The sequence below is a fragment of the Mastigoproctus giganteus genome, chromosome 13, assembly GCF_048544385.1.
Source record: "Mastigoproctus giganteus isolate SK-2022 chromosome 13, ASM4854438v1, whole genome shotgun sequence".
Taxonomy (NCBI): Eukaryota; Metazoa; Arthropoda; class Arachnida; order Uropygi; family Thelyphonidae; genus Mastigoproctus; species Mastigoproctus giganteus.
This window is the reverse complement of record NC_143587.1, coordinates 149,941,278-149,964,640: the sequence shown is the minus strand read 5'-3', so window position 1 is coordinate 149,964,640 and position 23,363 is coordinate 149,941,278. Positions and strand designations below refer to the sequence as shown.

The following is a 23,363-nucleotide window of genomic DNA, read 5'->3' as shown; positions in this document are numbered from 1 at the left end:
ACTACATCTATAAATGAAAGTTTTTTGGATTTTTGGACATTACTTGAAAAGTAAAAGTCTGACTACCATGTTCTGTTGGTCTGAAAATGTTTTAGACCTAGTTCTGGTTTTATAGCTGTCCCCCCCCCCCCCAAACATACAGAAACATTGTAAATATTTTTTTATAACTGGAGAAAATTATAAACACTTTTTCTCAGTCATAAAATTGAAAATGTTTAACTAAATAAAATTTTAAAGATGAAAATTTTTACATTTTTATTTAGCTATAATATGGAGCCAGTAGAAAATAAAAAGAAAAATTAAATGTGTATTCCTTTCCCACTTGTAACTTTTTTTTTTTTTTCTTAAGAAAAACTAAGAATTAAAAAAAGACATCTTTCACTTCTTAGTTTCATTGTTACCAGATCCTTTTAGAAATGTTTCTTTTATATTTTTTAACAACTTTTTTACATGAATAAGCAAAATCCCTTCCCTTTACCCCTGTTGGTAGTTACCTCTTTGAGTAAATCCCACTTCAGCACACTGTGATCACTGCCACCTAGTGGTTCCTTTATCTGCAAATTCTTAATGCATGAAGAATCACTACTAATAATCAGATTAAGAGTATCAAGAGTCTGTATCTCTTGATACTCTTTTTTTTTTTTTTTTTTTTTTTTTTTTACTAAGAAAAACTGAGAATTAAAAAAAGCCATCTTTCAGTTCTTAGTTTCATTGTTACCAGCTCCTTTTAGAAATGTTTCTTTTATATATTTTAACAACTTTTTTACATGAATAAAAATAAAACAAATTATTGATGTAAAAGGTTGCCAAAATATGAGAGAGAGAGACATTTCAAAATGGATCTAGTAAATGAAAATAAAGGTAAAATTTAGGCATCCCAGATGCCTATTATCAACATCTGGCTTTGACTTTAGAAGTTAAAGAAGCTCCACCCTAATTGCTGGGTTATATTTATTTTACAAATGATTTAGTTTCTGATTTAGTTGCCCGCCGGTGCCAGTGGCCGGCACAGCTTACAAACATTTAACATTTCACACTATATAAATTTCTTCCATCCAGTCTTTCCATTCATACACAGTTGCACACTAACGCATACTGTAATAAAACTGCAGCCATTATCAACCCACTACAGAATGGAAGCCTCCTCAACAATTCATGCTGACTGAAATGGACCCATAATCTGCCACGCTGGTCCAGTGCGGGTTGGCAGATCTACTGTATTTAGCAGTCAGGGACTTGAACCTCGGTCTACTCAAATAGCGTGTGCTACTCGGCTATGGAGGCCTCTCATACTGTAATATGGCTCACATTTAATTACAACTACACTGAGCTATCTCCATATCCCTGCTGACAAATTCCTGTGGGGTTTTTTTGACAAATTCCTGTGGGTGTTTTTGACAAAACCCTATGAACTACCCTGGCAGCCTGTCTACACTGCTTAGAGAAATTTTTATCTTACTGCAAAATTACCCCACCCAGGTATTTTTTTTTTTTTTTTTGTTTTTGTTTCCACTGCCCTGAGTGTACAACCGTGCATGAATGGAAAGACTGGATGAAAGAAATTTTTTTTGCCATTGTGTAGTTCATCTGCATAATTTTTCTAGATATTGTTGTTAACCATCCTGCCAAACTTATCATCTGATATACCTTAATCAGTATCATTAATGAATGTAGAAAACAACAATGGCCTAGCCCTGAACTGGAGGCGGGGGGGGGGGGATACCACTAATAATGTTTGTCCAAGAAGAGCAGTGCCCATTGAAAACCACTCTCTGTCTTATCCCACTCAAACATTCCTTTACCCATAGCATTATCTTGTCCTCGGTACCAGATTGTTCTTACTTCTACAACAGTCTTTTGTGTGCGCTTTTTGTGAAATCTAAGTATATGATGTTAAAATTATTTTTGCATCCAGTTCCTCTGTTACTGCATCAAAGTATCAAATCAGATTGGTCAGACAAGATCACCCATTAACAAATCCATGCTGCAGCTGCAGTATAATTGCATTTTTGTCTAGATGGTCCTCCATTACATCTTAAACCAACAACTCCATTATTATCCCTGGAACAGAATTCCAACTAATAATCACCCTTTGATCCGCTTTATAAATTGTGGGTACATTCACACATCTCTAGTCCATGGGGACTTCCCCTGAATCCAAGAATTCTCTCATAATTATGACTAAAAGCTTGCTTACTTACCTCCTTTGTTGCTTCCCTTAATATAATTGGATAGATCACGTCTACCCCATCAACCTCAAAGATTCTTTACATTTATCTTCAACTATTTCTCTTCCACTATCCTCTCAGTTATCACAAAAATCATTTAGTTCTGTTTTAGAATTTGGTAAACTTTTGTATCTGACATCTAAAAAATTCCTAATGTGTGAATGTAGATGTAAATTACTTATTCAGTTTGTTAGCAACCTGAGCGGGATGGGATCATCAGTAGTTAAACCATTCATATCTAATGGACCAATGTGATTCATCCCCTTCCTTCTAGTGTTTGCATAAGTAAAGAAGTCTTTGCTGCTTCTCTTTGCATTCTTTGCCAGAGACTTCTTGTAGTGTGCTTTTGCTTGCCTAATTTGTTTGATAATTTATTTACGTCTCATGCATTTTTCTTCTCTGTAATGTGTCTCATCTAAGCCTTAAATAGTATCTCTTAATTGGTGTAAAAAGCCTAGTAAATTCTATGATTACTTCACTGATTCTCCCCATTTAGAGTTTGCTTTTGATAAAATCATCAGTTAGTCCCACTGCACAGAATTTAAAAACTATCTGAGACCACTATGTCACCTTTATGAAAGCAAAAGTCCTTCCCTTTACCCTTGACAGTAATTATATCTTTAAGTAAATCCCACATTAATATGGTGCAATCAGTGCCACCTAGTAGGTCTTTTATCTGCAGATTCTTAATGCATGAAGAGTTTTTGCTGATAATCAGATCAGGAGTATTGCATTCTATTGTTGCCACTCTAACATGCTGGTGTAGAAGACAGTCATCCAATAAATTCACAAAAGCCTTTTTAAATATATTCTAAAATAACCAATAAATTATAACCCATTCAGCTCAAAATATAGGGTGTCCATAACTTATTGACCACATTACAAATTATTATTAAAAAGTAACTAGAGCTGATATCTGAATAATGTTTATTCATTTGAAAGAGTCACTCAAAGAGTTTTGTATAGCAATGTGTCTCTAGTATTAATGACAGTTGTGCCTTACAATCACCATTAAAATAGTGATGGTACAACAGAAAGCAATGTGTGTATTGCTGGTTAGAGAAGTTTAAATCTGTAGTTACAGTGCAAAGGCAGTATCGCTGGGAATATGAAACTGAAGCACCTCCAGGCAAGTCCATTAAGTGATGGGTAGAACAGTTTAAGGGAACTGGCAGTGTCCTGCATAAGAAGGGTGCAGGTCAGGCTGTGGTAAATGTTGAGCTTATTTGTGAAAGTTTTATATGCAGCCCAAGGAAATCTATCCATTAGCAGAGAACTAGAAATGCCCTAATTGACAACGGAATGGTCACATGGTTCAAGGAAGCCTATGGCTTATGCTGCACCAGCCAAAAAATAAAATAAATACACAAAAAAATAAATAAAAATGAAATAATAATAAAAAGAAGAAACTTTTAAAAAAATAATTAATAAGAGAAAATGAAATAGACAACCTTTGAATTTTCCCAAACTGCCAGCCATTACCACCCATGTAGGTAGCTTATTCCAGCAATTTATACCCTCCTCCCAACTTGAATTTATGACCCCTAGTTCTAAAATCATTTATAACCTTGAAAATTTTGTCCTCAATCAAGTCTCCTAGTTTCCAAACTCTTCAATCCACGTATTCAGTCTTTCCTCATATGGAAGCCCTTTTGCCAATCTCACCAGGTGAGTTACTCATCTTTGGACTTCTTTCAAGAAGCACAATGTATTTCTTTAGGTGTGGCCTCCATATTTGAGCACAGTATTCCAAATATGGTCTAACAATAGCCTGATATAATGGGATTATAACATCCTTATCTCTACTAACAATTGTTCGATAAATCATTGATAGGACACCATGGGCCTTCCTTGCGACCAGTGTACAATGCTAGAAGAACTTCATGTCTGACCATATCATAATACCCAAATCCCTTTCCTCTACTTCCGGCTTTAGTTCAATTCCACCAAGTGTATAAATTATTTTGGGATTACGGTTCCCCAGGTGTAATACCTTACACTTTGCTGGATTAAAGCATAACTGCCATTTTTCTGTCCATCCCTAAAGTCTATCTAGGTCTCTCTCTGAAGAAGCCCTTTTGTGGTGATCATTAACTACTCTATGAATCTTTACATCATCTGTAAATTTAGACATCATGTCCTCTATTCCTTCATCGATTTCATTTATGAAAATCAAAAAGAACAATGGTCCCAATACTGATCCTTGGGGAACTCCACTTCTTGCATCAACCCAATCTGGGGAATAACCATTTATCACAACCACCTGCCCTGAAGCCATCCAGCTATCCATCTAAGGATTTTCCCTGTGATTCCAACCTGTTCCAGCCTATAAAATAACTGCTCATGTACAACTGAGTCAAATGCTTTGCTGGAATCCAAATAAACAATGTTAAAATTATTCCCTAAGTGCAGCTCTTGAGTGACCCCTGTCAGAATAGCTAACCAGATTTGTTACACATGATTTTCCCTTTACAAAACCGTGCTGTGTATCCTTCAGAATTCCATTTCTATATTTCTATCTAAATGATCCTGAATTCCACCCTTGATCATTGTCTCCCTGATTTTCCCCTACCTACTGAAGTTAGACTGACCAGCCGGTAATTTCCCACTTCACTCTTAGAACCCCCCCATTATGTATTGGAGATACATTGGCACTTTTCCAATCCAACAGAATCACTCCTGAGTACAGTGATGTTCTCATAATTAGCCTCAGTGGTTCAATGCACTCACTTGCCGCCTCACTTAAGATTATAAGGTATATGCCATCAACCCCAGGAGCCTTACTTGCCTGTATGCTCGAAAGTTTTTTCATTAAATAAACATGTGAAATTTCAACATCATTAATTACATTTTTTTCAACTTCACTTCCTAATTTTTCATTGAAACAAAGGATTTTTGTTCGGTAAATATCAATGTAAAGTAACTGTTGAGTTCATCTGCAACTTCAACTGGGGTGTCCAATACTACCCCACGTCCATTACATAAGGGTCCCATCTGGTTTGTGATTCTCTTCTTTGCATTTATATATGTGAAGAATTCCTTACCCCCACTCTTTACTAGCAATTTCTCATAATCTGCCTTTTCCAGCCTAACCTTTTCTGCAGCACTATTACAGCTACAGACTTTTCCATGCCGTCTTTTTTTCTGCTCAAGTAATCTGGCGACTTCATGTTCATCCCACTTGGAATCTTCCTCATGGAGTATTTTTTTAATGGTATATAAGCATTCAAGGCTTCTGTGATTAAAGTTTTAAAGGTATACCATAATTCAATTGTATCCACCCTCTGTGCGATATCTACCCAGTTAATAGATGCTATGTTAACCTTAAGCCGTCGTAATTTCCTTTCCTGAAATTATGACCCATTCCTTTGCCTTTAACTACTGCTACTTGTTCCTGTACTGTCAGCCCTATTATGTCATCTGGTTCATGGGTGATGATGAGGTCTAGAATATGCTTTTCCCTAGTCTTTCCCTGACATGTTGATGAAAATAACAATCATCTACTTGATTTAAAAAATTTTGTCCCCGATGTAGAGTTTCCTTCCCATTTGCTCCAATCAATTAGAAACAAATTAAAATCACCTGTAATAAGACATTGTCGCTTACTTACCCATTCCTTTTGCATGGGTAAGTAAGGCTCTCATCATAATCTTCACAATCACCCGGTCTGCAGATTATGCCCACTCTCATTATACCTTTGCTTCCGACTATCTCACACCATACATATTCTATACTAGCATGCAAAACGTCTGAATCCGGGAAAGCTTTCATCGCTCTGATGCTGCTTTTGATAAGAAGCATGACCCACCACCCCTGCTATCTTCCCTATCCTACCTAAATACATTATACATACCATACTGAAACTTATCATCCCTATCTCCGGGTGGCACCACATTTCCGTAAGCCCTGTTATGTCAGCATTACTTGTCCTAATGAACAGTTTGAATTCACTCGTTTTATTGATGACACTTCTGACATTACTGTATAAACAATTAAGACTTAGTGTTCTTGTATAGTTAACTACCCTGGCATTATCTATCCACTCATTTGAAACATTTTTGCCCTCAGAACATCTTGCTAACATGTTCTGTGGCAGCAACAAACAAAAGCAAAAAAAAAAAAAAAAAAAAAAAAAGGTATGTGCAAGTGTTACTTTGACCAATATTATGACCTTTGTTACCTTTGCCCCCCCAATTTGCAGTTTCCCTGAACCTTTAAGGTATCCTCAATAATACTGACAAAAACTCTTGCACCACCTTTGTTTAAATGTATCCTGTTTCTACAAAGCAGATTCCTTCTACCTACAGGTGCAGACCAAGCTAATAGAAATTTCTCCCCAAACTCCTTGCAGAATCCTTCAAGCCTTGAGTAATAACCTTCACAATATGAGATATAATTAAAATGATTCATTAAAACTACCTTCACAGTAGAAATGATATGTGTGTATTACCCATGCATAATTAAACTCCTTCATACTCTGAGGCATTTAGCCAAGAAATATCTTTTATATTAAACCATGCACACCATCAGGCATCTCTCATATTGTGGAATTATGCTTCATAACTGGGTTGTCACTATTGCAACAACAGGGTACTTGCCCACTCATTGATGAGAAGCCAATAAGCTTCAAAACTGTGCTGTCTGGGTAGTGATATCCACCAAGAATAAGTAACATTAGTCTTCTCCACAGGTGAAACGTTACTTATTCGAGGTAGTACAATACTATGGAAACTCATTGTGAAGGTATTCACAATATGAGATATAATTAAAATGATGCAGTAAAAAACTACCTTGGTAGTAGAAATGATGTGGTGTGTGTGTGTAATTAAACTTCTTCAAGAACAGCATTTGTTTACATTTCTTGACTTGGGGGATCTCATGGGAACTGGTATATCAAATGTGCTCCATAAATGTTTTTTGATTAGACATTGAAATACCTATATACCAAAGTGAAGAAATATTTCAGTGTTAAATTGCTTTCCAATAGAAGGAAAACCTTAAATCTAATCTCACTTCCTTATTTCGACTTTAACAACATGGAGCTAAAATTTCCAATAAAAATATATAGTTTTTAGTTAAGATATCCCTAGACATTTTTGAATCTTCTCGTAGTCTTACCTCTTGGGTAAGACCATGAGGAGATACTCACATTTTAGTAACACAATTGAACTAGCACTGTAAAAATTGTTGAAATATTTCCACACATAGTTTCACCCATACTAATCTAGAATGGCACAGTTCATCAATATATATATATAGTAAAGACTCCCACACACTCTCAGATCTGAAGTGGCAAGCACAGATGTGCAGACATACATACTTGAGCATGTACTTGCACAAACCATTGGGTGATTAGAATCACAAATGTTTGTCCCAAAGTAAATAAATGCAAAAACTTGATTAACTGTATAAAAATTAGCTAATTTTATCAAAATTTACAAGCAGTCAAATTGGCTTGCACGTTTAGGTATAGAGCTAAAATTTAAAAGAAAAATGTGTGCAAAATTATTTGCAATTGTTCATGCTGTAAGTTAATGGAAAGTTAGAAAATATCATGGACTGACACTTCTGTAGTTAAAAGGGTTGCAACAATCTAAAGTAGGCAAACGGCAAAAATGACCATTCTAGTGTTAATAAAGACAAGGTGCTATCGGCATTAATAACATCAAGTAAGCCTTATGACTTGGTCTTCCTTTTGAAGCCTATCAGTAGTGGATCTTTTTCTTCATATTATAATAAGCATAAAACATTTTTAAAATTTCAAGATATGAAGATAATTGAAAGACATTTATATTACCACAAGTTTTGTCAAAGCTAGTGGCAACTATACATTATGTGCATAAAACTATATTTAGATACTATAAATTACTTAATGGTTCCACATCCTGAGCTGGATATCATAATTTTTCTCTTTCTTGGTGATTTTTCTCTCTCTCTCTCTCTCTCTCTCTCTCTCTCTCTCTCTCTCTCAGGGTAACTCGGAATTTTTTTGGCTGGTGCAGCATAAGCCTCAGGCTTCCTTGCACCATATGGCTAATAATATTCTAAAGTTCTGTGCTTTCCAGGGGAACCATGCACTATCATTTAACTGCACTATGACTAAATAGAGTAACCTCTTACTGTATGTATAATCTGCACCTTATGTTCTTTCAAACTATTTTCTGAAAAAAAATTTAAATGGTGTTTACCATCCCTCAGCTTCAGAAACATGGAAATTTCTGGTAAATTGCAACACAATGTTTTCAAGAACAGTACATTCCAAGGAGGTAAAGGAGTGCTAGGCTTGCAAAAGTCAAGCCTTGCACTGATTGAACTCTCAAAAAAGTCAAACTTTTTTGATAGGATCCAATCATGATTTTTGTTTTAATTCAGTTAAGTTACATTTCCAATCAAGCCCAGTTTTGGCAACTTATAACTGTTGTTGGGCTTCTTTATTTATCTTATTTATATTGTTTTTCATTTATAATTCAGTTATTTTCTACTTGTATGATATTTTTGGAAAATAAAAATTTCACTCTTTTTTTGCATATAGCTGTCATACTCCATCCATCCTAATGGATGGAGTATGACAGCTATATTAGCCTTACCTAAATTTCACAAAAATCCATTGACTTTTAGATGTATATTAGGCAGCTGCAATTGCCAAAAAATCAGGTGCAAATGTATTAATACTGTTATAAATGCCACAACAGTTGATTTACAAAAAACAATAAACCAGTAACTTAAGTTTTAAATTACTTTAAAAATTCTAAATATTCAACAGTATTTGACTGGCTAGTTTTTTAAATGAGCTGATTGTCTGTGAATTGTTTGCTGATTGTTTCTGAATGAGTTTGTTAGATAGTTTTAATTAAAGTTTTTTAAATCTACTATGTGAATAGTTTGAATTTTTAAGGTGAAATTTAAAAATTACTGGTTTGTTGATTTTTGTTACTGTAGTGTCAGGAAAAAATCACAGAAGCAGGTACATTGGTGTTTGTTGTTTACCATTCTGTTGTTTTTTCCTTTATGGTTTTTTTTTTTTTTTTTTTTTTAAACCACTAGAAATAGCTTAAAATTGTGCATTTTGCAGTGCCATCCATTATTTTATTATTTGCATTAGTATTATAAGCAATATGGTGCAAAGAAAACTAATTAATTTTAAAAAATAATAATAAATAGTAAAATAAAATAAACTGCTTATTTGGTCCCCTTCTAATGTACATACATATCCATCTGACCTTTAAACTTCCCCCAACTGTCATCCTCAACCAACCTGGAAGCAATTTACTTCAATAGTTAATAATGATTCTTTGGCTGAAAGAAGACTTTCAGTCCACTCTAAACCTCTTCTCCCATAATTTGAATTTATGATCCCTCATTTGCTTTACTTCCCCTCAATCAAGTCTCCTCTAAGGTGTCTGGTTTCCAAGCTCTGTAGCTAGCCCACATATTTGATCTTTCCTCATATCAATATTCCTTTTGCCAATCTCACAAGGCATATTGCTCATCTGTGAGCCCACTCAAGAAGCTCAGTCTCTTTTTTTTTTTTTTTTTAAGATGGTCTCCATGCTTAAACACAGAATTGCAAGTATGGTCTTATAATTGCCTTATAACAGTGAAATTATGGCCTTATATCTACAAGAAAATGTTTGATAAATCATCAATAGGATATTAGCCTATCTCTGCTGCACATAGAGCCTATGTGTAGCTGTATAACACCCAAATCTTTCTTTCTTCTGTTGTTTTTAATTAACTCCACCAAGTGTATATAAGGTGGGCTAAGGTAAAGAAAGCCCACACGAGAAGCATGCAAAAGTTCGATGAAATTTACCAGTAAAAGTACTTTGCTGTAACGGCATTTGTATTGTTGCTCACTCAGTAAACAGATGGTGGGTGTTATCAGTCTGGAGTAGAAGTTGAATCCGATGGGAGCTTGAAACCCTCCCAAAGTGGAGGGGGATAACCTGGCCTTTTTTCTTTAAAATCACTAATTGGAACACGAACAGAGTCATATTGGAAGTTCTGGCTCATAAAAAATGTTCAAAAATAGTTCATTTACTCAAATAATCTTTCTTTACCTTTACGCAAAGGTAAAGAAAGCCCGTGTGGGCTTCCTTTACCTTTGCGGTTTATTTTTATTTTTTTTTCCCCCCTTAATAAACAATTTATCCACTAGTCCACCAGTGATTCTAAAGAAAAAAAGTCAGGTTACCCCCTCCACTTCAGGAGGGTTTCAATCTCCCATGGGATTCAATTTCTACTCCTGCCCGATAACACCCACTCTATGTTTACTGAGCGAGCAACAGTACAAATGCCGTTACAGCAAAGTACTTTTACCGGTAAATTTCATCAACTTTTGCATGCTTCTTATGTGGGCTTTCTTTACCTTCGCCGTAAGCTGTTATTTTATTTATTTTTTTTTTTTTTTGGCTGCTATTCCCAAAGTATAACCTCTGGCCATCCTTGAGGATAGGTGGTCAGCAACATGGGCATTTTTCTGAGTCTAGTCTAATGAATAGTTCAGTGCACACTCTCTCTCTTTCTCTCTCTCTCTCTTCAGAATAACTGGATATATACTATCTACTGCCTTGCTTCTAGGCTCAAAATTTGTTTCCAATAAACAGTCCACCCTCTCCTCACTATGAAGAGGCTTTTTTCTGGTAAGATCCATGTGAAGCACCTGCTCAGTTCAGCAACTTCAAGTCTTAGTCTTAGTTATCTAAGACTTTCCAACACCCATTATGCAAGGGTCTGATGGGATTCATTCTTTTCTTTTTTACCTTCATGTACATGAAGAACTCCTTGCCCCTATTATTTATTTTTTAAATACTATTTAGTAATTGATGTGAATTTATGTTTGTACCACAAAATGCATAAGTTTTTTACACTACCTAAAGGCCAAACTAAATTTGCAAAAACAAAAGTACATTGCTGTTTATTTTTAATGCATAAAACTACCCAAATGGCTGTTCTGTGCTTATTCACTCATCAGTAAGGTACTAAGCACCCATCAGTACAAATGGGTGTGCTTATGGGTTTTTTATTATTACATTAAAAAAAAAAAAAAGATTACATTTTATTTCAATGGAATTTTTATTATAAGAATTTTTTGGCATTGATTCAAATGCAGTTTGATCTGATTTTTTAAATTGTTGTCATTTTCAGACTAAAAATAACCGCCCCATGAGGACAAGTCAACTATATATACAAGACAATAATGCATCATTTACTGCTCTGTACAATAACAGATTTGAGACAATTAAAGCAGTTGCCAATAAGCGAACCCCAACTAGCAAACCTTGGTATATGAATCAAGCTGGAAAAGGTTGCAAGCATACCACAGTTTTAACTGAAAATGGAATCTGTTATGACCAGCCCATGAGTCCTGTTCGTGTTGCAGCAATTCGAGCAGAAAGGATTGCACGAGAAAAACAAAAAACCCATGCTGCTGTATGTAAATTCCACCGTTAATGTTTATTGTTATATATAAATAACTTTTTTTTTTTTTTTTTTTTTTTCAAAACTGGTTGAAATTTTCAATATTGCTCTTTCTTTTAAATTCTTAACAGATTATTTACAATTCATATAGCATAATTTTGACATACATGGGGAGGGGGGGGGGGAAAGAAGCATAAGAGGAATTGTGCCATGTTAAAGTCATTCTCCACCCTAGAAAATAAAATTCTCTGCCTTGCCTTAACTACTACATACAACTAGCTACATCTTAAGTAGCTAGTTGGCACATCACATTTTATTATGGCTTCAGTTCACTTCAGTTCTTTAGTGTTGGCAGAATTCAAATCCTTTTTACCAACTATAATCTGATATCTGAAGATATTCACTTAAATCAAAAAAGCGTGTTAATCACAAATATACCAGAACTGTGATTATTTTACAAAAATATGCAAAAATTAGGTGTGATATCAGAGAAAACATCTGTATAATGACTCTTTATGATGTTCTTTAAGGAATATGTGTATTATTTCACATTGATCAACTTAAAGGACTTAGGGAAAATGCTTTTTAATGCATACAGTTATATTTTTCATACATAGACTCAGAAGGCAGAATATCTTTTAGTTAAATACCTTATATTCCAGTGACATTTGTAGAGGTATATGGCACCTTTTATTACATAATACTTGTCTGTAATTTAAAAATATAGTTTTATATTAATTATGTATAATTAGGTGTAATTTTATATATTTCTAATCAAAAATCTCGCATTTACTCAAATAATCTTTCTGCTCTTAAATAATGTTTACCTATTTTTCATTGTATTAATTTGCATTGTATTATTTCATATGTTCACAGTGACTTTGCATACTTATGTGAAGTCCTAAATAAAACAAATAAAACTATTTCCACCAGAATTTCTTTTTATTAATATCAAAATGAAGATAGAACCACAAGGAATAATAAAGAAGACATTCACAAATTCCTTAGATAAACTGGTCTGTGTTGTGTAAACAATGCTTCTTTTAGTGAGGGGGCAAATTTTGTATAAGGTATTTGTGGAATGCATTAACTCTTCACTCTAAACTTATTCCAGATTTCAGAATTCCCTAAACTTTGTCATCGGGCCTGTATGGGGTAACATAGCAGAAGAAACAGTACAACGATCATCTTAAGTAACTGTAGTAACTCTAAGTATTTCATCCAAATGAGTTGTAAACAACTGAAATATATTAATGTATATATGTATATATATACATACAATACATAAATATACACATAGACAATGCCATCTTAACCATTTTCAGTCCTACGTGGTAAAGGTAAGTTCCCTACTTGTTCATTACTTTTAACTTTACCCTATTTTTTAAACTTACTTCAATTTTTCTGTTCCTTTCTTGCCTCTGTAATTCCTTTCTTGCCTATGTAAGGTTATCCATGATCTGTATTCTCTACATATAATTATTGGCACACCTTATTTGACAGTAATGACAGTAATGGCAGTGTGCTACTGCAACAGGATCTAGATAATTTGGGCAGATGGGCTAAGAAGTGGCAACTGAAGTTTAACCTTGACAAATGCAAAGTACTGCATATGGGTAGAAGTAACCCCAGAGAAACGTACCAACTGTGTGGTACTACGCTTAAGATGGTAGAAAATGAAAAAGACCTGGGAGTAATTGTGCAATCAGATATGAAGTTTTCTGAGCAATGCAGACAGGCTGCCAGGGCAGGTCATGGGGTTTTGTCAATGATATATAGGAATTTTGTTAGCAGGGAGAAGGAGGTGATTGTCCATCTGTATAAGGCAATGGTCAGGCCACGCCTTGAGTACTGCGTAGAGGTCTGGAGGCCTCATTTTAGGAAGGATGTAGATTTGCTTGAGCATGTACAGAGAAGGGCAACAAGATTGGTGAGGGGAATGAAGGGATCCTCTTACCAAGAGAGAGAGAGGCTTAAGTTCTGCAAATTGCAGTGGCTGGAGACTAGGCACCTGCGCGGTGATCTGATTGAGGTGTATAAGGCCTTGAATGGGTTGAGCACGCCGAATTCTGATGGGATCCTTCCACTTGTTCAGATTACGAACCTAAGGAGGCATAAATTCAAATTAAGAAAAGACAGACGTAGAATAGATGTGCGGAAATTTACCTTTAGCCAGCGGGTGGTTAATTGCTGGAACAAACTTACATCTGTCGTTGTGGAAGTTGATAGGTTGAATAAATTTAAGGAGGGAATTGTGTGATTTTTTTTTTTTTTTTTTTTGGCTGATGCTGCATAATCTCATACACTTGCTTTCTTGCATTACATGCCACTACTACTACTACTATTTTTACCAATAAATTCAAGCTCATTTCACAGCACGTGTTCCTGAGCATACAGACCATGTCGGAAACAGAGGCCTACATAATGCTCTCATAATTAATTTCAGTGGGTGACCTCTGACAAAGATATTGAAATTGTGAGTAATAGGGCAATATGTTATCTTATTTTATTTTACCTCATTTGTTATTCATTTCTTCTAATTCTTTAGAGTTGTGTCGTAAGATTTGTTTGCCTAAGCAGTGTCCCTGGTCCATAATACCTAATATTTTTTTTTTTTCTTTTTCACTCCAATCCTTTTCCATTCTTTATTTACTTGCAGTTATTAAAATAATTATATATATATATATATATATATATATATGTATATGGACAAATGTTTATATTCAGTGTATAGGGAAGGGATGCTGACTTATCAATTGTAATTACCATGGAAAAATTGAGAAGGCCTCTAAGGTGAAGGAAATAACCTGAAATAAATTGATTAACATAAAAATAATAACGATAATAATGATGTTACCTAAAGTGGTGGGTCCTAGGCCTTTAACTACTTCTTCAAAGGGTTGAAGAAGTAACTACTTCTTCAACTACTTCATCAAAGGGTTGGCAGCCAAAACTGTTGGAGCCACCACAATAAGCAGGGTCTCTGTTTCTGTTATGATGTATACGTGTGAGATGTATAAATCATAGCCGACCCGACAGAGACCAAAAAGAAAGGAATAAAATTTAACTTTCAAACAACAAAAAAAAATTAGCTAAAATAATACCAATAAAAATTTTGAAATCAAAAAGACCAATACATTATAAAAATTAAAAAAGTAACTGTAGATTACTACAGTTACTTTTTTAATTACTACAGTAATCTACAGTTACTTTTTTGTAATGTATTGGTCTTTTATATTTCAAAATTTGTATTCTTCTTTTTGCTTTAATAAAGTTTTATTGACATTCTTTTAGCTAATTTTTTTTTTTTGTTGTTGTTTGAAAGTTAAATTTTACTCCTTTCTTTTTGGTCTCTGTTGGGTCGCTATGATTTATACATCTTGCTCATATACATCATAACAGAGACCCTGCTTATTGTGGTGGTTCCTACAGTTTTGGCTGCCGACCCTTTGAAGAAGTAGTTAAAGCCCTAGGACCCACTACTTTAGGTAACATCGTTATTATTTTTATGTTAATCAATTTATTTCAGGTTAACCCCTTCACCTTACAAGCCTTCTCAATTTTTCCATGGTAATTACAATTGATAGGTCAGCAGCTCTTCCCTATACACTGAATATAAACATTTGTCTATATTTCATTATGGTTGCCGGGGTTTCTCTACTGTAAATAGTATTAGTACTATTAGTATTAGTAACGGCCGCATGGTGCAAGAAAGCCTATGGCTTATGCTGCACCAGCCAAAAAAAAAAAAAATAATAATAATAATAATAATAATAAATAAAATTTAAAAAAGTAAATAACTAAATAATAATAATTAAAAAGGGGGGGGGGAATTAAACCTATCATCCTATGCGTTTCCCTCACCCGAAGGTACTATCCAGATGACCTTTGAATTTCTCCAAACTGTCGGCCTCTACCACCCATGAAGGCAACTTATTCCAGTAATTTAGTACCCAGGATCCATGACATGGTTTAATAATTTTGTTTTAATACTTTGCTTACTTACTTTGTCATTCAATAACTTGATTATTTTTATCAATATTATATATATATATATAATATTTATAATATCACAATTTAAAATCACAAGGAGTGCCAGCTGAGAAATGAATATTCATGAATAGGAATGGGAATCTTGTTCACATCATCCTAATGTTTAATTCACCAATGTCTCTAATGAGATCAAAGCTTGCTATCTCAACTGCATGCATCCATATGGCCCAAATTCTCTGAGGTGCTTTTAGTGCCAGAAATATGGGCACTCAAAAATGGCATGTCATGGAGCCCTTGCATGCACTCAATGTGCTGCAAAGGACCATGAAATAACATCATGTTCAGTTAAAACACTAGCCTGCATTAACTGCAAAGGAGAACATCCTTCACCTTAAAATACAGAGACTTAAGCTGAACATATATCTGGAGGCAAGAAAAGCAGTGAAATTGTAAACATCAACAAACCCTCATATGCTCAGAAGGTAGTAGGGAGATGTTCCATTGGAACTCAAACCGAAATGACTGCCCACCTAAAGAGTCATTTACTCCCATTGCACACTACTTAATAAGCTCACAAAAATCCACACAAGGACCACACAGCTGCCACTCCCATATCTGTACCTCCTAGTGCTCCACTGGTCACAAAACAAAGCGGCAATGAAAAGCCAAAAAAAACGTATCACAGGAAACACAAGAAAATATGGACATCGAGGTGAAGGAGGTTCATAATTATTCGGTCTTGGAACTCTTTGCAGAAGAAGAAATAGACACAGCACAGCATCCATTTAGTCCTATTGGCCACGATAGGACTAACAGTGGCACCCATAGCTGCGCCCTGTATTTGGCGAAACAGACAGTCATTGAACATGATCACCCCCCCCCCCCCGTTAAACATAGATTGAGAGCAGTACAAATATCATCTGTAGAGAGCGAGGTCCTGTCTCCCAATATGGTATCCCCCGTTCAAAAGACATCTTGCACAAGCAATAGCCTGATGTACAGGAACAGAAGTGAACAGAGAAACCACATCAAAGGAGACCATAATCTTGCTCTCAGAAATAGTAAAATCTTTAATAATATGCAAAAAATGCATACTACTGGAAACAGTGTAAACGGTTTTTTCAACAAGGGGTGCTAATAACTTTGCAACATATTTAGAAAGTTCATACTTAAATGTACAGCAGGTCCCCGTTATAACGCGGTTCGCTTTACGCTGATTCGCTATAACGCTGTTCTTATATTATAACCCGTATCTTACTATAACGCTGTCACAGATCACTATAACGCTCTTTTACAGATTGCATTTTTGGCATATTTAACGAAATCGTTTCATTTTATGGAGTCGATAGCTTGAAAATGAATAGCAAAACAGAATTAAAACATTTCCCACGCCGACTTGAGAAATTTTCTCGCACACTAATTTAATTGCAGTACAGTGACTTGTTACTTAGTTCCGAGATCAACATTTTAAAAAATGATCAAGTATATTGCTTGTAATATTTGCGTTATATACATTTATCCGAAGTCTAGTCATCACTCAGTACAGTATTAGACATCGTGCATAACGGACAGTTTACTTGAACATTGTATCATAATTAATGCAACTAACACAGTTACATTTTAGAAGAGCTAATAATGACCGATAGGAATGAAAAAGCAACAACGTCTGGGCGCAGTACGAAGACTATAAATGTAAGAAAAAGACTGAATTTAAAAATTAAATTAGACGTTTTGAAGCGAATCGATTCCGGTCAACGACAAGCGGATGTGTGCCATAATTTAGGACTTGCAACTTTAACTGTAAGAACAATTATAAAAAAAAAATAAAGAATTAATATTAGCAGCGGGAAAGATAGCTGTTCCACTGCAAGCAACTAGGACTATTAGGATTGAAATGGAAAGACTAATTTTATTCAAGATAATATTCCAATGCAGAATTCAGTTAAGTTAAATATTAAAAAAAAAAATAAAAAAATAAAAAAGAGAGAGAGAGAGAGAAAGAGATTGGCCAATATGATGATCTGAAGAAAACTCGCCTAAAAAAAAAAAATGTGGAACCATTTAAAACTGGTAAGGGCTGGTAGAATAGATTTAAAATCCAGGGAGAAGCCGCTAGTGCAGATCAAGGAGCCAAAACTCGCAAAAAAGAACTTGTTAAAATTATTGAAGAGGGGTATTACTTCTCAACAACTTTTTAACATAGATGAAGCAGGACTTTTGTGGAAACGAATGCCTAAAAGAAGTTTCATATTGAAAGAAGAAAAAACATGCCAGCTTTCAATGGGCGCCTCCGTAGCCAGGTGGGAAGGAGCAGCAGTGCGTAGCACATGCTTCTTGATTAGACCGGGGTCCGAGCCCGTCACCACCAAATATGGAGGATGCGGAAAGGTCAGGGAATGACCACCGCATATCCCGGAGCAATATGGCCTTAGTTGCTAATGCTCCTAAAAACCAAACAACAAACAAAACAAACAAGCCAGCTTTCAAAGCGGCGAATGATCGGTTGGCTTTATTGTTGGGTGGCAACACTGCGGAGGATTTAAAATTAATACCCCTTTTAGTTTATTTCGAAGGGGGCCAAAGTTCAACCCAAATCCACACATTTTTCATGATTCAATTCATCAATTAAATTAAATCAATTAAATTCATTATTTTAATTGGAATTTTAAGTTTACTTTTGATACGTAAGTAGTTACCACATAATTATATATGTATAATGTAGAATATTTTATATGTACAAATATTTGAATATTAAATATTTTGACTGACATTTGTGCATCTTTTCACTACCGTTTATTATTGATTACGAAATATCCTATGGCACCAACCGCAACTCACATATACATATGTTACTTTATGGGAATGCGGCGCTCGCTTAGCACGGATTCACTTAGCGCTCTGTTTTTCCGGAACGAATTATCAGCATTAAGCGGGGGTCACCTGTATTACAAAGGCGCCTCCGTAGCCAGGTGGGAAGGAGCAGCAGTGCGTAGCACACGCTTCTTGATTAGACCGGGGTTCGAGCCCGTCACCACCAAATACGGAGGATGCGGAAAGGTCATTCAGGGAATGACCACCGCATATCCCGGAGCAATATGGCCTTAGTTGCTAATGCTCCTAAAAACCAAATAACAACAACAACCTGTATTACAACAAGAAACAATGGGCTGCAAAGGAATATCAGGTTTATGGATCTTTAGAAGCCCATAAATCTGCGGGAGTCGACAACCTGTCACATGAAGCTTCCAGCAAACGTTCTTGGTAATCTTGTTAGCTAAAACCAGGAATGCACAAGTTTATTAACTTTTAATTCCAACTTTTCCAACAGTGGAGTCTTGCACAGTTTCATGAACCTCCCTATCCTGCAATAGAGCGAGGACTTTACGAAGATACTTGGATGTCCAGGACAACAGTGCGCCGTCCCTTATCTGCAGGCAAGACTACAATAGTCATCTTTGCACAAAGAAGAAAGAGCTTCCCATTGGCATCATCTGAGGTTGTTGGTGATAGGCCGGATGTGTTGCAAAATAGGTGTTTTAAAGCAAATTATGTTAGCATTCTCTTCAGGTAGCTTGTCGAGAGATGCTTCAACACCCATAGCCAAATGTGTGATGGGGGTTTATGAGGAAGGACCACAAATTTAATCGTGAGGTCTAAGAGATTGCTTTGCTCTTTGAATACTCAAATTTGTTTGGAATTTGCTTCTCAAATTCCAAACAAACTGCGAGTTATCTCTCATGTGTGTGTGTGTGTGTGTGTTCCTAGCAGTATATGCTTCCCGTAATAAAGTGTTAAATTTATTGTGCTGATGTGCACAATACGTTTCAGTCACACACAGTACTGTAGTTGTAAAATTAGCAGAAAGTATAAATGTTACGAAAAACAGTAACATGTTATGAAAACACAGTATATCCTCTGGAATTCGATTATTAATCGAATTCCAGAGGATATACTGTGTGTGTGTGTGTGTGTGGTTTTTTCAAGTCTTTCAAAAACCAGAATGTATACTCTATTCACCTGAAAAAATCCAGAGGGTGCGCCCTCCACTACAGCCCTAGCCACATGTATGACTTGGAAACACAAACCACCATAGAAAATATATACGAGGAAAGATCAAACCTCTTAATTCCTGCATTCATTTGTGCTGATCATTTTCAATTCTTAATGAACACTACCAATCCAGATTCCCAAAATTTTCAAACCAAAGCCAAAACAGGCACGCCTCATACGGTCACAGGAGAACAGTTCCTTGAATCTAAATCCTCTGGGAATAATACAAGGAGCTTTACCCCGAAGTGCAAATGCTGTCTATTATGGGCTTCAGACATAAACAATTTCTGTTGCTAGCTATGTACAGTGCCTCGAACCATGAGCACTGGCAGAAATCACGTGAGAGTGAGGATATGGTCTCCTTTGATATGGTTTCCTGTTCACTTCTCTTACTGTACAACAGACTATTGCCTGTGCAAGACAACTTTTGAGCTGGGATACCACATTGAACGGCCTCCGTAGCCGAGTGGGCAGGAGCGGGAGTGCAGTAGCACACGCTCTTTGAGTAGACCGGGGCTCAAGCCCCTGACTGCTGAATACGGTCGATCTGCCAACCCGCACTGGACCAGCGTGGCAGATTATGGTCCATTTCCCTCAGCATGAATTGTTGAGGAGGCTTCCATCCTGCAGTGGGTTGATAATGGCTGCACTTTACTTTTTTTTTTTTTTTTTTTACCACATTGGGAGATAGAACCTCGCTCTCTACAGACGATATTTGTACCACTCTCAATCTGTGTTTAACTGGGGGGGTGATCATGTTCAATGACTCTCTGTTTCACCAAATATAGGGCACAGATATGGGTGCCCCTGTTAGTCCTATTGTGGCCAATATTGCCATGGAAGAACTTGAGAGTCAGATTTTCTTGAACTTACCTGTTCCTATCACTCTGGTGTCGTTATGTTGACGATATCTTCTCCATTGTCCCTCAGGGATCAGAAACTCAACTGCTCCAATATCTCAATTTCCTGTCACCTTTCATTCAGTTTATGATTGAACTGGAAGTCAATAATACACTTCCTTTTTTGGTTGTTTTAGTCCAACGCATGGGTTCCCGATTTGTAACTTCTGTTTTTAGGAAGCCAATGTGCGCAGGCCAATTTACCAATTATGGGTATGTGCATGCCCCTGGTCATTTGCATAGCACTGCTCGCACTTTATTCTCAAACGCTAGTATGCACTCTAGTTTGATTGGTGACAGGCAATTGGAGATTTCCAAAATTAGGGTGGATATTTCAAATTGCGGGTTATCCACCTCAAGTTCTAGATAGATGTGAGCTCCATGCTCACAAATTTGTTGCTCAACTAACCCTTTTCATGTCAATGAATTTATTTTTACCCACTACATCCCCTATTATCAGAACATCTGGTTATGATTTTCTGTCTCTACTGTATACGACATGTGCAACTTCCAGGGAGGTAATTACGGTCTATTATTTCTAAGGTGAAAACACCTGTTCCTCCTCTCCTACGGAGTGGTTCCATATACCGCATTACATGTCCGGATTGTGGGGGGTGTTATATAGGTGAGTCCGGCAGCGATTGAAAGATCGGATTTCTGAACATGAGGTGCCTCTTCGAACCAGTAATTTTGAATGCTCCACAGTCACCAAGCATTTTGGGTTGAGCAGCACAATCATGATCCCCGACAGGATATTGAAATTGTCGACTATTCATGTGATTACTGCCAGCACCCATGGCTTGAGGCATTGTACATAGCTAGCAATAATAGTACCATGAAACGCACTGGGGGAGTGCACTTGCACCCCCATTATGGAATCTACTGTTTTGCAGTGTGATGAGCTGGCGATATCACATGTATGTAATTTTTCTCTACTGATACCAGATCCATAATGCATGATCATGCTCAGCTGACTTTTGCTGTTGTAACCAATATATATACTGCAATACACCATTCACCAACTAAGCTGATGAAGAGGCACTTCATCTTGAAAGCTACTGTATATTTTATTAGTTTTAATATTTTATGTGGGTATTATTTATTTTAATAAATTTATTTTGTCAGTTTGTCAATCATTGCTAGAAAGTTTTGTGAAAGTAGTCTAAGGCACCTCTGTAGCCAGGTGGGCAGCAGTAGCAGTGCGTAGCACACAGTTCTTGATTAGACTGGGGTTCGAGCGCATGCCCACCAAATACAGAGGATGCGGAAAGGTCCGGGAATGACCACCGCATATCCCCGGAGCAATATGGCCTTAGTTGCTAATGCTCCTAAAAACCAAATAACAAATAACGATAGTAGTCTATATAATAATAATATTATTATTTTATTTATTATTTATTTATTATTATTTTTTTTTTTTGGAATTTCAGGCTGCTGCAGCAGTAGCAGAACAACAACTTGCAGCCCAAAGGCAGCAACAGCAAGTTCAGCAGCAGGCATCAGTAACTGCACAGGTGGCTGGAGCAGCAGGTTTAATTCAGCATCAGGCTACCCAAGCTGTGATTGCAAGTCTCACTCAAGCACAACAGCTTCAGGCTGTAGTGAGTATCTGCCATGTGTGTTCATTATGGTATACTTAAATCCATATGAAGAAAACTATTAAATTTATTGCTGAAAAATTATAACTGTTATTGCTGCAAATATCAGATGAACACCAGATGCTTTGTTCTTATTACAGAAATTTTTTTTTTTAACAGTTTGGAAAGAAATAAATGAAAGCAAGCAGTTATGTTGTAAAAAATAGTTGTTTTTTTATATGTTCTTTATAATGTTAAAAGTCTCATATTTATTAATCTCATATTAACTTTACTGGACATTCATAAATGTTATTGTTATAGTTATACTTTTAATGTAATAACATTTAGGACTTTTCATTCAGCCAAGAAGCTATGATAGTAATAAAGTCTCTTAAACTCTAAAAATAAAATGTATAAATGTTAACTTTATCTGTATTTGTCCTAAATATTTTCTGATTATTGAATATTATCATACTGTAGCAGTATATATAAAGGTATAGATACAGCAGACTCTCGATTAACCAGGACACTTCAAGACTCCAAATTAAAAAATAAATAAATAAATCAACCAGAAATCAAAAAAATTCAAGTAATAACTGGAATAGGTATAAACAGATATTTTGCGAGTCTAAATAAGCGACAAGCGGCATTATAAGACATCATTGGGAGGTGCATCTGTTAAATCCCTAAAGAATCATTATAATAATAAGGATGTATCAAAATGGCCAAACGTTAACAAGTATCGCACGGAATTCAGATTTGTCAATAATAATATGGTAGCAATATGTTATTAGTCATTACCGAGTTACGTAAAACTCGACAAATAAGAAGTCCTGGAATGTATCATTACGTATGTCGGGGACTTTTGTATTTTTGGATTAACTGGGAAATCAGTTATCCGGGATTTGTTTTTTACCATCTATCCCGGAAAATCGAGAGTCTACTGTATTTGAAAACAAGATAATTATGATCACCACTGCTTGTGTGTTTAAAGAAAAATGTTTATATTTTAAAACATCCTATTGGGAATACATAAACAATGGAATTATGTTGATTTCATTAGATAATTAAAGAGCCAATGCAGTATATTTTCTGGTAAATAACCACTGCAATCATAGACATAAATTCGATTAAATCCACATTAAATTTTTAAAACAAAATAAACTTTTATGTGAATTAAACTAAGAGCATTAACA

The 23,363-nt window shown here is 35.7% G+C and overlaps 1 protein-coding gene across 2 annotated transcripts in view; it reads left to right on the top strand.

Annotated features, from left to right (window-relative positions):
- dom (domino helicase) overlaps positions 1 to 23,363 on the top strand; it is an 896,769-nt gene that overhangs the window by 672,160 nt on the left and 201,246 nt on the right. For both annotated transcript variants that reach the window (XM_090388005.1, XM_090388004.1), the window contains 2 exons: positions 11,376 to 11,660; positions 22,021 to 22,191. In XM_090388005.1, the coding sequence (XP_090244131.1) occupies positions 11,376 to 11,660; positions 22,021 to 22,191 (456 nt within the window). The remainder of the gene's footprint in view (positions 1 to 11,375; positions 11,661 to 22,020; positions 22,192 to 23,363) is intronic.